Consider the following 15,630-nt stretch of genomic DNA (forward strand, 5'->3'; position numbering starts at 1 on the left):
TAGGTGAAGGGGAAGGAGTGTTATAAGGGGAGAGCAGTGGAGGGATGGGGGTAAGCAGAAATTAACATAGTTTAAGATGAGAGGTCATTTTGCAGTTGAATCTTTTCTAAGGTACAAACTATTTGGAATCGTCTCAAAAACTTTCTATTAGCAGAGAGACACTTTACAAAAAATGACCAAAGAGAGGCTTTCAAAACAAGATTTACGTTGTTCAGTGGGGACCGTCTGAGGCTGAAACGCGTTTCTTCTGTGAAGATGACGTTGTCAGCTTCCCTGGGGAAAGCTGGTTTTACCTTCCCCAGGGCTGTCCTCTAGCTGCCCAGGAACTTACGGCCTATTTCTTTGTGATGTTTTTGTCGTCTTAAAAATGGTTTAATACTGCAAGTACTTTGGACTTAGTAGTCAGAACAGGACTGTTTAAAAACTAGAAATAGCACCATTATAACTGGGATGACTCACCTGGGACTTCATTTTAAGTGCGTAATAGACAAGACGAAGGTTCATAAACTCAGTGCAGCCCAAAGTACAGAAACAACGGCACTCTCGCCCGCCAGCAGACCCGACTTAGTTTCGTTCAGGATGGCGTGGAACAGCAGTGGCCTAAAGGGAATGTGCAGGTTTCTCCTCTTAGTGACTATATTTCTGCCACGTGAAATGACAAGTAAGTTCATATTCTTTTTTTGCCTCTTTAAATAAAGAAAAATTTCAGATTAAAAATGATCTGTGGGAATTGGAAAAATCCAAAATCCAAGCTGGAATGACTACCTAGTTGGTATGATTCAGAGTGTAGGGGTCAGATAACACAATAAAAAATTAAAGGGAAAATATTTTGATGGTTCTGATATTATAAGCAGGGCAAAGTATTCTATCCTCTCCAGAGCCACAGACAGAATTTTCCTACATTTTAATAGATTTTATTACTAATAATATGCAAAATAACCTTCTGCTGTTTACTCGAACATACCCCTTACAGAAGAATCTTTCCTGCATTTGCTCCCTACTCCAGTCTGGAAGTAGTTTTCCCCTTCATTTTAAAAACAATACATAGTCATTGTAGAATAAATTAGGAAATATATAAATGAATAAAAAAAAAGTAAAACTCCCTCCAAATCCCATCATCCAAACACAGTGATTCAATGTTTGGTGTATATTCTTCCAGATTAAAAAAAAAAATACTAGACAGCAATCTCATGTTTTTTTTTCCTCAGTAATTTGTGCTTTTAAAGGAAAAGTTAATGTGTTTACAAAATATATTAATAAATATTATGGAGGGGCAAGTTTCTGGTTTTGCTAAAGTCAGTTTTTCTCTTTTGTCACTTGCTTCTAAGCCAGGAAAGTTAAAATTGAAATTCAGATTTGTCGCTATACCATAAATGAATTTTTAAAAATGAGGGATGAAAATAAAGTTCTATATATCCTGATGATTCCTACCACAACTTTTCTATCCCACAAACCACAGCTGTTTAAATATCTTTTTATTTCATTACATTGCCAAAACAATATTAAAACATCAGAAATGGGAGACCAAATTCTACCATCTAATCAGAAATATTTTCAAATCAGCTTTTGCCCATATGCAATTTTGATGTATTTAGAGTACCATATTTTTTGGACTCTAAGATGCACTTTTCCCCGCCCAAATTTGGGAGGAAAATGGGGGTGCATCTTATAGTCTGAATGTATGTTACCTGGCTCGCTGGGTGCAGGGGTGGGGGGAGGCGGGTGTGGCGGCAATGGAGTGGGATCACAGGAGGCAGGAGCAGGACCACATTTTTTGCTTCAAAATTTTTTTTCCTATTTTCCTCCTCTAAAACCTAGGTGCATCTTATGGTCCGGTGCGTCTTACAGTCCGAAAAATACGGTAGTTATTAGAGATGTAATTTACATTCTGCCTATTTACCTGATGTTATATCTTAAATACTTTTCCATTTTACTATAATCCTTTTTCCTTTGTATTTCCCCACTGCCACCCCCTTACTTTGCTACATCCAACCCCTTGAAGTAAACAAATTAAGTCTGGTAAGTGTCTCTCCATTTTTTTCTCTATTTTTATCCATCCTATTTCACACATATAGATAGAATTTTTCCCTATTCCACATATATGTGTGTGTGTGTAAATGGAGTAAGTCTGAACATACTATTTTCTAACCCAGTGGTTCTCAAACTTCACTGCACAGGAGAACCGTCTGGGGCTTTTAAAAACCTGGCACCCAGATGGTACTCCTATCAGTCAGGAAGAATGTCTGGGGGTGGGGGCAAGGCCTCAATCATTTTTCAAAGATCTCCAGGTGATTCCAATGTGCAACAAAGTTTGGTAACCATCATTTTAAGCTTTTTTTTTTTAAGTCAATAATACATTATGGACCTTTTTCTTTGTAAAATCATATAGACTGATACGACTATTTAAATTTATTGTGAAGTATTTCATTGTATTGATGTAACATTTATAGCCATTTAGATTGTTCACTCCACCTTAAATAGTTCCTTTCCGCACTCCCAGGTTCTGTTTTAACCGTGAACGGTAAAACTGAGAACTTCATTCTGAACACTTGTCTTGGCGCCGAAGAATCTCTGAGATGTGATGTTCACAACCCCACTGGAGATGAAGGACTTCTCTGGTACCGAGAACAGGGGTCAGTGGATTTGAAGGCCGGAAACAAAATCAATTCCAGCTCTATCTGTGTGTCTTCCATCAGTGAAAATGACAATGGAGTCACCTTTACCTGCAAATTGCAGAGGGATCAGTCTGTGTCCGTCGCAGTGGTGCTGAATGTCACTTGTGAGTAAGGGGAAAGAAAGAGCTGCTCAGTCTGTGTTGTCTGCACTGCATTAAGTGGTAGTTGAAATCTCGGTCTAAAGAGTATGTGCGGCCCTGGCTGGTGCGGCTCAGTTGGTTGGAGTGCTGGTCCCTGCATGAAAAAGGTTGTAAGTTCGATCCCTGGGGGTGAGTATGGGAGGCAACCAATCGACGTTCCCGCCCCGCTCCCCGCCCCCAGTCTCAGCAATGATAAAATGTCCCCGGTGAGGATGAAAAAATTAGAATATGTGCATTTTAACATTTGTTCAATATTGACAAATCGTGATATTTATTTATTTATTTAAAGAAATTTATTTACTTCAGATTTCAGAGATTTTTTTTTTTAAGATTTTGTTTATTTATTTATTTTTAGACCGAGGGGAAGGGTGGGAGAAAGAGAGGGAGAGAAACATCAATGTGTGTTTGCCTCTTGTGCTCCCCCTACTGGGGACCTGGCCTGTATCCCAGGCATGTACCTTGATTGGGAATGAACCAGCGACGCTTCTGTTTACAGGCCGGTGCTCAATCCACTGAGCCACACCAGCCAGGGCAAACTGTGCTATTTATGCTCCCACAACAAAGAGTGAGAGTGCCTGTTTCCCCAAACCATCATGAGCACTGAGTTTGAAATTTGCCAGTCCGATATTTTATGATATTTTATTTTAACTTTCTAAATTAAAAATGAGGGTGCTCACCTTTTCATAAATGTATTGGCTGTTCATATTTAAAACCTCAAAACATGAAGCTCTTTGATGGCTGGGTTGCAGGAATTGATAACCCACTGGTGGAAGTCTATGGCGTTAGGAGTCCTACAAGTGATTCTATGTCGGCGATCATGGTTGGTTTGGATGGAAAGCTGGTTGTACATGAGGGTGGTGTGGATGGTGGGGTAAGGGGTGATGTGGGTTAGGGTGATGATGTGGTATAATTTGGTAGAAAGGGCTCTGGACTCGGATTCAGCAGGCTTTTCTGTGAAAAGTTGATGCCATTGCTCCTGAGATAAAAGGGTGGAGAAAATGCCAAGGAATCACCTCTGGAAAATACTGGCAACCTGCAGCTTGAGTTTCCAGAGTGAATCGTTTGCTTGCTACTGGGAATAGGAGTTTTGTTTTTTTAATTTTCTATGAATTAACAAAAAATGTGATTTTTTTTTAAAAAAAGCAAGCTTCCTTGTGTGTACTTGGATAGAATCTAAAACTATCAGGTGCCCTTGGAGGTCCTGTAGTCCCTACAGCATGACAGATGAGGAAACAGTCTTGGACTGGGAGCCTGAACTACCACAGCTGGCCTGGGGACAGAACACAAGTCCCCCGGCCCCTCATGTCACGCCCTGCCCGTTGTATCTTCTGAAGGGATACATGGCAGAAATGCCGTCGTGACCTGATGGCTTTAAAAAATGATTTCCAGTTTCCAGCCTGAATCCACATTCAGAATCATCTTTATAACCACGTCATAAATATTGTTGTTGCTAAGCACATAAGAAAAAAACAACTGGTTTCACTGGATTCATAGTGACAAACTGATAGGAACTCATCGATCAACAAACCAAACCAAGGAACTAAAAAGGGGCAAGAATAGCAAGTGCAGTCCTGAGCAAGTGCTATTATTATAAATAATAATAAATGATAATACACTATTTGGGGGAGTGTGTGCGGAAACACATTCTTTCATACATCATTGCTGAAAGTGTACATTAAGACCACCTCTTTTGCAATATCTGTCAAAATTTAAAATGTGCCTGCCCTGCGAGACCCAGCATTTCTACTTCTGTTGGAGAAACACGTGTGCGGGTGCAGAGGCGCACAGAAGCATATTTACTGAAGCATTGTTTAACATTTAAAAAATGAAAACAACCTAATTTCCATCAAAATAAAACGATTAAGGAGTCACGTATTATACTATAGCACTCTGAAAGCAATGAGCTGGCACTCTGGGGTTCAGTGTGGATATATCTCAAAAACATTCGGGCCATTGAGAGAATGAAGCCTTTTATGTAAACCCTTCTCACCCTCCTAAAACAATACATTTCCTATGGACGTATTATATGTATAAAAACTACTTTTTAAAAAAAGATGCAAGGAGCCCTGGCTGGTATGGCTCAGTGGATTGAGTGACAGGTTGTGAACCAAAGAGTTGCCAGTTTGATTCCCCAGTCCAGGCACATGCCTGGGTTGTGGGCCAGGTCCCCAGTAGGGGGAGCACAAGAGGCAACCACACATTGGTGTTTCTTTCCCTCTCTTTCTCCCTCCCTTCCCCTCTCTCTAAAAATAAATAAATAAATCTTTTTTTAAAAAAAGATGCAAGGATTTACATCAAACACATAATAGGGACTATCTTTAAGGAGTCAGGAAATGATGAAGATAGAGTCAAGGAAGATTTGAACTTTATCTGAAATGTATAATTTTTTAAAAAGGGAATGCTCACATATAGCGGATAAGCTTAAAATTAATTTTAAATAGTTAAATTAAAAGGAACAACTTATAGGAACAGTGGAACTTCTGGAATTGGTATCTTTGGCAATTATGTTCTGTATTCTAGCAGCTTCTTGCCTATCCAAATACCACATAACATCCTTGTTGGATAAGATATGGAATTCAAGCTCATTCCAAGGAACGACAAAATGTCATTCTCCTGAGTTTTATTAATAGCACAGCCTACTCAGGGTCTAATTATGCGGTGCGCCGACTATACAAGCTCCTTTTCCCCTCCTTCTCCACCTTTGCCTCTTCTCTACAGCCCACTTTTCAAGCATTTTATTACTGTTTTGCACCTTGGCCAGAAAAATGCAAAAGGTCTGCAGAAGAGGGGATAGTCAGCTCAGCCATTTCTCCTCTGGATGTTGGAAAGGCCCGGTGGGGGTGAGGGTTGCAGTAATTTGGTGAAGATGAATGTGTCCTGCTATCTGGGGGTCTACAACTGCCCTTATCACGGAGGAAGTAAGGAGTGGCTCACACAGGGGGATGACGGGGACTCAGAGTCACGCCCACCTTCCATAGATGCCAGAGTTGCCACGACTAGAGCCCCTTCTAGAGGAGGACATTATTTCTAGAGGGTTATTGAGGACATGCAAATATGCACTGGTGAATACGTGGCTGGGGCAAAGGCAGTTAAGCAAAATGTGAAAATGGAGGGTGTGAGGAGCACGTGAAACTGCCACCACTGCCACAATGACAGTACCAACCAGCACTGTGGTGGGTTCTCTGCAGGCATTCTCTCATCTAATCCACACAGTAATTCATGAGGTAGCCGCTCTCCCATCTTTTTACATGAGGACACTGGGCAGTTGCTGAGCAGTTAAGTGACTTCTCAGGGTCACGGTAAGTGATGTAAATGGCATAGGGGCTAACTTCAAGGCCTGCTTTCTTAATATTATGGTGTTGTATCCAACAATAGCAGGTTGGCTTATTATATTAATTCTCAAAGAGCAAAGACTCGAGGCTTATATTCTTGGGTAGTGTTACACACAGGCACAGATTCATTATTATGTATATTTGCTTCATGGGTTGTCTTCTCTGCCACATTAAAAGTGCTGCTAGGTTTGGAAGTGGATGTGTGTCATTGACGATGGTATCCCTGGTTCCTGGTCCAGGGCTTGGCATGCAGTAAGGCACTCAGTGAATTTTTGGCAAATGAGTGAATGACTTACGTGAGGGAGACTGAAGGCAGATCTTGAACTCTGACAGTAAACTACTGCTTATCTGCTGATTAAACCTAAATGCTTGAATCTTGCAGTTCTTCCTCGCCTGAGTGGAAACGACGTCCAAACAGTTGAGGAAGGCAATAGTGTGAACGTGGTTTGCAACGTGAAATCCAACCCCCAGGCTCAAATGATGTGGTACAAAGATGGTAGCATCCTGAACTTAGAGAAAAACCATCACCAAGTCCAGCAGACAAGTGAGTCCCTTCAGCTGTCAATCTCTAAAGTCAAGAAGTCTGACAACGGCACTTACATCTGTGTTGCACATTCGTGTGGGCAAAGAAAGACCATGGACTTTCACCTCTTTGTCAAAGGTAACTCTCTTTTTTTAAAAAAAATAATATCCAGCAAAGAGCAAAACTCAGGATAGATGCTCAGTAAATATTTTTCATGACAACAAATGATGATGACAATTATGATTAGTAGGCAAGATTTTCTGTGGAGAATTATCCCACTCAAGCAGTTTGCCACTAAGGATTCTACTCGTTCCTTTTAGGGCAACTATGCCCATTCCATCTGGACACTGCTTTTTGAGCAAAGGTCCTTTTCTAGAACTATATGGGAGAAGATGATGCTGGTAGGCTTTTAGGGATGAATATTTCCATGAATTCTCCTGGGCAACAAGGTTGGTAAGAACTGGACTTAGGAGTTCACAGCCTAATAACAAACAGAAGAGAAGTCAGAAACACATAGTGAATAGATAAGAAAATGGATCTCTAAAATCACTCCTAACTCTGAAATTGTACCATACAGGCTAATCAGAAGGGGTGTGAGGGCAAATGCTGGGGGGGAGAGTTCTTTTTTGGCTTCGTGCTTCATCCACCCAGGTTTATCACCTCTGCAGTAATAGAGTGATTTTCCCTCCTTATAGTTCGTGTGCATGCAAAGAGAGAAAGGTGAGATACCTGCTGTAGCAGGTGCAGGAAACGCTCACACACACATTTCCCGGCCTGGGGCCAGGATGCGAGTAGCAACCAAACAAGCTGAGGCTCCCATATCCTGTTAGAACACTATTCACTTTGTCATATGCCCACTTACTGACTTCCTTGCCAGTTCCCAAGAAGCCGACTGAACCCCAGCTAGAACTGCTGGGCTGGTGTGACCATAGGGCTTCTTATTCCTCCCCCTCTGGGGGGTCCAGGACACCAACAGAGTGGCTGCTGGGGAAGAAGAGCTGCTGTTACCCATCACTGTGATTACTGGCATGTTCAGTAGTTGGTCCTGCAGAACAGTATCAGTATGCCCAGGGCCTACTTGCTTTAAAAACCAAACCCACAAATAAGCTAAGTGGGGTGGAATCCATGAAAAGGGCACCGTACTGAGGCCTGTGGCTATTCACTTCCCCCAGAACCACAAAAGCATGGTTGGTGGGGCCTCAGGCCATGCCATTCCAACTGGTTGTAAAGTCCACACGCAGAGACTGGGAGATTGTTATCATCCCTCTTGGTTAAGAAGGAATCAAAATTGCTCTATGTCACATAAAAAATACACAGCTTGTATGACAAGCAGGATGTCAGCTTGACAAATTGGCTTTCAGGTGGGCAGAATCCTGTTTGGGGTGGAGCTCTTCCGAACCAACTTGTTTTTTCTCATTTCTTCCTGCTTTGTTGCCTCCCTGGTTGTTGGCTGCCTCCGCAGCACAAGCACTCCGCCGCTGGTGATCAGCCCGAATGCCAAGTTTGCCGTGAGCCTCTCTCGGTTGCACAGCTCAGTGGCGTAGTTTCTAAATGAGGCCGTGCAAGCTGGAAATGGCATCACAGATCTTTTTTCTTAAGCACAAGATTTTAGCCCATGTGTTGGAATCATTTTACATGTGAATTTGGGAGGAAATATAGGCCTGGTTACAAATAAGAGAGTAAAACAGGACAAGAGGAGAGACACAGTTACGCTTGCCAAAGTCACGTTTCACAGAAACTTGGAATCCAAAGTGAGCCAATGGGTCAGACAGTTTATTTCGGCTTGTTTGTAGAGTGCAAGCTGTCACATTGTGGCTTCATTTTATTCAGCTTGGTAGAAAATATTCCAACTTGTGACTGAATTCTGATTCCTTTTCCTATTTGTCCCACTGTTGCTTCCTCTTCATTTTGACATCTGTCCTTGGCACTGCAAGTAGAGGGGGTCCCCAGTAAGGTGCAGGCCTTTTGGTGTGCCCCAGGGCTGGCAATGATGGAGCCAGGGCTTCTAAGAGGGCCCCTTTAGAGGTTTCTGCAGAGGGTCGATGCGCCCCACACCCTTGTGAGGACAACTCTTAACAACAACTAAAGAGTAATAGTAAAGGATGCTTAATCCATTTACTTCCCAAAATTATCCTGAACGGGAACTGGACAAAAGTGGGGAAGAAAATGATGAAAAGGTAATTGGTTAGTGTGCCATACAACTATGGAGGGATAAAACCTACTTCATAATCTTGAGGCACTTGGGGCTTGGGCTTTAAAATTAGATTTATTTAAAGACTCTTCCTTCCCCTCCACTGCACCTCTTACCCCTCCTATACCGCGTCATGACCCCACGTTCCTTACAATACTCATCTCAATCTGCAGTTTTTCTTTGTTTACTGTCTCTCTCCAACAAGAATATGAGCTCCAAAAAGGCAAAAACCTTCCATGTCTGTCCTATTTTTGCAAAGCCAAGCACAGCCCCTAACACACAGTACTCATTGGGTAAATATTTTTTGACTACATCTCTCCACAAATTCAATTGCACAATATATAGTACACTCTAAATTCCTAAAATTGTATCTTAACCATGATTGGAGCTCCTTCCCCTCCTAGGCTGGCATCAGATTCTAGAGACTTAGGGTCATTTAAAATAACTTTCTTGCCCTGGCTGGTGTGGCTCAGTGGATTGAGTGCCGGCCTGTGAACCAAAAGGTCACAGGTTCGATTCTCAGTCAGGGCCCATGCCTGGGTTGCGGGTCAGGTTCCCCAGTTGGGGGAACATGAGAGGCAACTGATTGATGTATCTCTTGCACATTGATCTTTCTCTCCCTCTCTTTCTCCCTTCTTTCCACTCTCTCTAAGAAGTAAATAAATAAAATCTTAAATAAAATAAAATAAAACAAATTTGTTGACCTTAAGCACTCTTGCTTTTCAAAGTTCCATCCCAGCCCTGGCTGGTGTAGCTCAGTGGATTGAGGAGGGCCTGAGAACCAAAGGGTCGATGGTTTGATTCCCAGTCAGGGCACATGGCTGGGTTGCAGGCTGGGTCCCCTTCCCCCTGTAGGGGGCGCACGAGAGGCAACCTCACATTGATGTTTCTCTCCCTCCCTTTCCCGCTCTCTAAAACTAAATAAATTTTTTAAAAAAGAAAAAAACATGAGTTTAAAAAAAAAATGAAAGTTCCATCCCAGATCATATCAAACAAAGTAAAATGAAGCATACGGTGTTACATGTACTTTTCTGCTGTACAAATTTTGAAAAGATTTTTATAACTTGCATATGTTTTAAATTTTATTATAAATTAATTATTAATGTGGTTTTTAAGGTTTAAATATTACTATTATTTAAGAGTTGGGTCATAGTGGACACAAAGTTACATTTTATAGATGTTTAAACATTTGTTCATTTTGAATAATTTTGCCATTTTTCAATATTTTGGAGCCAATACATCTTTTTTTATTTTTAGTGTTCAAATATTTTCATAGGCCCTCGGAGAGCTCGCAGGCAGAGCACCTGTGCCTGTAGCGCCTGGTGAACAAAGTAGCCCTGAGCCTACCTGGTGCTCAGAACACAAGGGACTGAGCTGTCCCTGCCAGGCTGTCCTGGGTGCTGTGGACCTCTTCCGGGTCCAGGTTAGAAGTGGCCTCTCTGTTCTTCCACGCCATTCAGAGACACACGAAAATCTGCGCCCAGGTTGGGTTGGGAAGGCGCGCTGAGAGCCCTACTTCCCCGAAGGCACTGTGCAGCCACCTTCTACAATGTCTTGTCACCTGCTTGTGGCGCTATCACTGTACAAGGGTCCCCGCTGTGCCCGAGGCCCACAGACCTCTCTCGCCCTTGTCCCTTGGGCTCTTCACCTTTTCTCTTCTTGCTCTTGAAGTTTTCCTCCCTCTTCCTCACTGGGGTACCCTCTCACAGCTTTTAGACTTTTCAAAAGGCAGGAGAACCACTGACTTCAGCCTACTTCTGCTTTCTGCATGGCAAAAAATATGGATGAAGAAAGCACGAGATGGTCTGGCCACCTGCTTTGGGGCAGTTATCCCTACAACCATAATTTATCTTTCCACAGAGACATAGATGCGTAACCTGTCTGCCAGTTACTAGTTCTGTGACTTTGGATGCATAAACTAATCTCTCAAAGCCCCTGGTTCCTTGCCTGTAAAATGGGGATAATAATACCTACCTTTTGGGATTGTTAGGGGGATTTAATTAAGAGGATGATAAACATCAGGTGCAAGGCACCATGGCTGGGACATATGAGAAGGACATAAATTATAAGCATGTAAATGTAAGTTCTCATGCTGTGTGTTTACATTTCCAACAGACAGAGCTGCGACTATTCCGATAGAACCCATTATCGCTGCAACTGTGGTGGTGTTTCTAACCTTGTCCTTTGGACTGATTGCTAGAAGAAAAAGAATAATAAAGGTATCTAAGCTATTTAGACAAAAAGTCATCTAAATAAAAGCCAAGAGCTGGCTATGGAAGTGACTAGAGTTAGGAGCCATACCTGGACAATCCAGTCTCTGTATCACGTGATCTAAAAGGGAAGTTGCTTAAGGGAATAAAACTTGTCTGTGTAATATCAGTAAAGGTTCACAAAGAATAGAAGAGCGTGTGGGTAAGACTGGAATGAAAAGTGCTGTGGTGTTTGGGGTAGGGGATTTGGGGTTGATTTGTCTTCCCTTTAAATTTCCCTTCCTTGTTGCTATGGCGCCTTTGGTGCAATGAATAAATACGGAGAGGAGCATCTGTTCCTGGCTTAGGGATCAGAATGAAAAGGATGGCACTTACTGCTCGCCTGTACAGCTGCCCTGGCTGTGGTGGGCTGGGGTTTGAACTGTTGAAACGGTTAACCTTGTTGGTTAGCATGATGCAGAGTATGCATGTGCATGGGTTAATGCCAGGCACCCAACTCCACCAGTTAATCCAGTGCCAAAGGGAGGCCGATATGGCAGAAAGCCTCTAACGAAAGATAAGTGCATCCTAGGCTGAGTTCATTATGCACCAAAGGCCATTCTCCCTGAAACATATGACAACTGGGTATTATTCGGGGCAACAATGTCTCTCAAGAAGAAATTTACCCACCCCCTGTTCCAATCCAAAGCAAATTTTTTCCTACCAAAAGAGACAGAGAGAGAGAGGGAGAGAGAGAGAGGATAGAAATACTCAACTATGTAAGAATCCTAGAAGCATTTTAAATTAAGAATTATTAATATATCTTCTCTAGATTTAATAAAAATAACTAATGTGGCCAGAGGGCTAAGACCTGGGCCAGTGCAGAGGTGGCTGTATATTCCAGCTGCCTCTGTACTGCTGTGTATTTTTCTAGGTAGGAGATTATCAGACTTTTGCATTTCCTGCCCCTTGAGCCACTCTGATGCATTCAGAATGGTTGCTCCATGGGCCTTAAAAAAGCCAGAAAACTCATTGCCCTTGTTTTGTCTGCCTTCAGCTCTGCATGAAGGGTGAAGATCCTCAGAGAGACACGGCTTTGTAAGTACCCGGGGCTGGGGCCGAAGATCTGCCATAAGCAGCCAGGTAGCACTGCCCATCCTGAGCAAACTCCGCAGGAAATGGGAGGGGCTGGAAGGTGAAGGGGTTCAGAGGAGAATGGGGGGCGGAGGAGGATCTGTCTCTACTCACAGGAAGACAGGTAAGGCAGGTTGGAAGGATGCCTAGAACTGAGCATATCTTTGATCTGAAGCCTCCTCGGTCTTTAAACAACTTTAGACTAATGCTTGCGCAACTGCGTTTTATTGCCCCACAATGTAAATCACTGAGAGGCCCTGAGGGGAAGCCACTGCTGTGTCACAAAAAGTCAGAGGCCACACTCCTCATCCTCCACCCTGCCTTCTCTTTGGGGCTTCCCTTGGTCTGTTGACTCCAGCATACGCAAAGTGGGCTGGGGGCGGGGGGAGAACTAAAGGCATTCTTTCCAAGAGTATGAATTTAATTCTGAAATTTTTTCTTATTGTTATGATCATCATTATAATTAATTTCTTGCTTCATTTCAGGTGAGAAAGCTGAGGTGCCATCTAATAGCAAGAATTGCGCGTCAGGACCTCCTTGATTTATGTAGTCCCATTTGTATTTATTGCTACTATTAAATTCGCTCCTGTCAAATTGTCAGAGGTTATGAAGAATGTTTCATTAAGCACTTAGCAATAGCTTCTATGACTAATTTGATATGCTTGTGCAACATTTTTGTGGACAAAGCTGTTAAGTATGTAAAGTAAGGTTTTTGTTAAGTCTTCTCCTTGAAGGGTATGTTCATTGAAATTTGTTCCAAAAAGGTAGCTAACTATATACCATTTGGAATATATTCCTCTAGGTAGACGAGCAGATACTTGGGTTTCACAAATCAGTGCCACACCACAGCAAAAAGTGGGGGGCGGGGGGGGCGAGGGGGGCAACGCAGAGTGACCAGTTTTTCAAGTTGCCCAGGAAGCCCGTAAAAAACATCACTTATCATCGACTTTCACTGTCGTTTTAGAAAAGGAATGTTTTAGGGCTAAAAAAAGAAGGATGTAATCTCAGAATATAAAATACTCCTTTAAATGGAAGAAAATTCATATTATAAAAAACTCAGCATATGTCCTTATTTTTCTCTCTCTTCATGACTGACACAGTCACAAACTTTGGGAACTTTTTATAGTTAGGAGGACGAGACCAACAGGGGCATGGGCTGGACAGCATGTTGTTTAGGAGTATCCTTCGCTTATTTTCGCACCATCCTCTGCGGAGACTTAGCTACTGTGTATCACTTATGAGTCAGGCTGTGCGCTTCCCATATACCTCAATTTTAAATTGCAGCTCTTTCTCTGCTTCCATTCTGCCTTCATTTTTTCCACTAAGAGTCTCTGCTCTGCCTTCCCACACACCTGGGGTGGGCTGGGGGGAGAAGCAGCCCTGGCCAGAACCACCTTTGATGTCTCTGCTCTGCTTCCCTCCTCCCACTTTTCGTCTTAGAAAAAGATTATTTTGTCTGATATTACAGTAGCTAAATGTGTCCATGAGAGAGAAGAGGGATGAAGAACCTGCTGTCAGACAGGTGTTAAAAGCCCCTTATTGATGTAGAAGCAAAAAGAAGAAATGAGCAGAATATATAAAAATCTCAACAGACTTGTTTCCAAGAGGAACAGACATATCCTCCTGTTAAGCTTCTCTTTGAAACTCTAGCATGGAATGGGGAGAGAGAGAGAGAGAGAGAGAGAGAGAGAGAGAGAGAGAGATCTGTGGTTTACAGATGGCTATCTTCTTGGAGGCCCTGATGGGTATTTGTGGGGAAGACTTCAGGTCCTGCCTCTTGTTTAGAATTTCTCAAAGTAGAATTCGGAAGCCCTGTTAAAATGCTCTAAGGACAAGGTAGGAGGATTGTGAAAACCTGAATGTTTAGACAATTAGAGACTATAAAGGAAAAAAACCCAGCTCTCAGACGATGGTGGCTTGGGATAGTGTGAAGTGGAAGAGGAAACGGAAAACCTCCGTATCTAACTGGACATGGAATCAGAACTGAGTTCCAGTCTTAGCTGTGTTACCTCGAGCAAGTCCTCGTCCATCTCCTGGGCCTTTGGAAAATGAGTAGATTGGATTAGGAGGAAGATTAGGATTACTTTTCAGATTAGTTTGAAAATTCTCAAAAGATTCTCACATAATTTAGTTAAATGCTGGAAGCAGTTGGCGAAAGACTGAGGACATGCGCAATACCTTTGCCCTGCCTAATAGAATAGTGAATCAGCTTTGTTCTAGAACACGTAACAGTTCTGGGGAATTACAGGTCATCAGTAAAAAGTTCCTTCACCCTTTTGAAATACAGTGACCTTGTCTACGGCCATACCACCCTGAACGCGCCTGACCTCGTCTGAAATACAGTGACCTTGAACACTAGCACAGTCAAGGAATATTAACTGGTTTTAACAGAGTGCAGCAGTATCGTAAATGGTCATTGCATTTCATTTTGCCTTACAGAGTTGAAAAAACTGAGCCTGTGTCAAAAACTATATCTATTATTTAAATGTAGTAGTTAGAACAAAGCCTGACCTACAAGGACACGAAATTCAAAAGAAGCTGCCATAACCTTTTCCCCAAGTGTCTTTTCTAACTACTATGGGATGTCTGAAATTCTGACATGCATTCTTCTGGTTTGACCCTTAGGATGACAAATACCAGTGGACAAAAGACAGATGAAACACAATTCATACAATTTTCTTCCTCCGGGGCCTCATTTTTTGAAAGAAAAGGTCTATCAAGCAAACTGTATTTAATAAATAATAGTAATCTATTTTCCCATTTTTTTAAATATTGAGCAATGATATTTACTTGCCAATCTGAATTTCTTTCTTAACAACACAATTACCTCGCTTATGTAAATCCACCTAAAAGCAAAGAGACCTGGTACTTTAGTTAACCTGTGAGGGCTTTTAGAGGTTAATGATATAATCATAACGTGAGGCTTTTTGACTCACTGCAAACAGTTTACGACCCCTCTTCCTCCCCAGTTCGCACCCTTGTCATCACCCTTGTCATGATTACTTTCCTGAGCCTGTCGGCTAGGGGTCAAACCCTTTCAGGGGCCAGGCCGGTGAGTGGGGCCGGCTAGGTATGAAACAACAGGGAGCAATGAGGACTAGAGCAAATGGAGAGCACATCTATGCTAGCGGAGCTGATTCTTTAAAGAAGTCCGAAATCTGGATTTTTATGTGTAATTCTTTTAATTAAAAAAAATTCCTGTATATCCAGGAGTAGAGGAATCCTCTCGCCCCGATATATGCGGCTCTCTGTTAGGTAAGTTACGACCATGTTGACTTGGGCTGTCATTGTCTCGTGGAGATTTTTGTGACAACAGCTCTAGCAGTTTTTACCTCCAGCCTCCTCTCCCCCAGAGCTCAGACATGATCACGGGGAGCCGAGTTCGAAGACAGTCAGTGATACCGTGCTGAGGACTTTATCAGCACTCTGATCCCATCAACACCCCT

At 42.5% G+C, this 15,630-nt stretch overlaps 1 protein-coding gene across 3 annotated transcripts; it reads left to right on the forward strand.

Annotated features, from left to right (window-relative positions):
* Positions 1-448: 448 nt before the first annotated feature.
* On the forward strand, positions 449-12,784 carry TMIGD1 (transmembrane and immunoglobulin domain containing 1). Of its 3 annotated transcripts, none has more exons than XM_045199054.3 (6): positions 449-661; positions 2,501-2,779; positions 6,530-6,808; positions 10,977-11,080; positions 12,108-12,193; positions 12,670-12,784. In XM_045199054.3, exons 1-5 carry the CDS (start codon positions 451-453, stop codon positions 12,150-12,152), a joined length of 918 nt encoding a protein of 305 aa, XP_045054989.2. In that variant the 5' UTR covers positions 449-450; the 3' UTR covers positions 12,153-12,193; positions 12,670-12,784. The 3 variants fall into 3 exon arrangements, with proteins under 3 accessions (XP_045054989.2, XP_024420674.3, XP_053767962.1); XM_024564906.4 differs by having other exon boundaries at positions 451-661; positions 12,108-12,148; XM_053911987.1 differs by lacking the exon at positions 449-661 and adding an exon at positions 1,813-1,861 and having other exon boundaries at positions 12,108-12,148.
* The last annotated feature ends 2,846 nt before the right edge of the window (positions 12,785-15,630 follow it).

Source organism: Desmodus rotundus, chromosome 9 (genome assembly GCF_022682495.2).
Source record: "Desmodus rotundus isolate HL8 chromosome 9, HLdesRot8A.1, whole genome shotgun sequence".
NCBI classification, from domain to species: domain Eukaryota; kingdom Metazoa; phylum Chordata; class Mammalia; order Chiroptera; family Phyllostomidae; genus Desmodus; species Desmodus rotundus.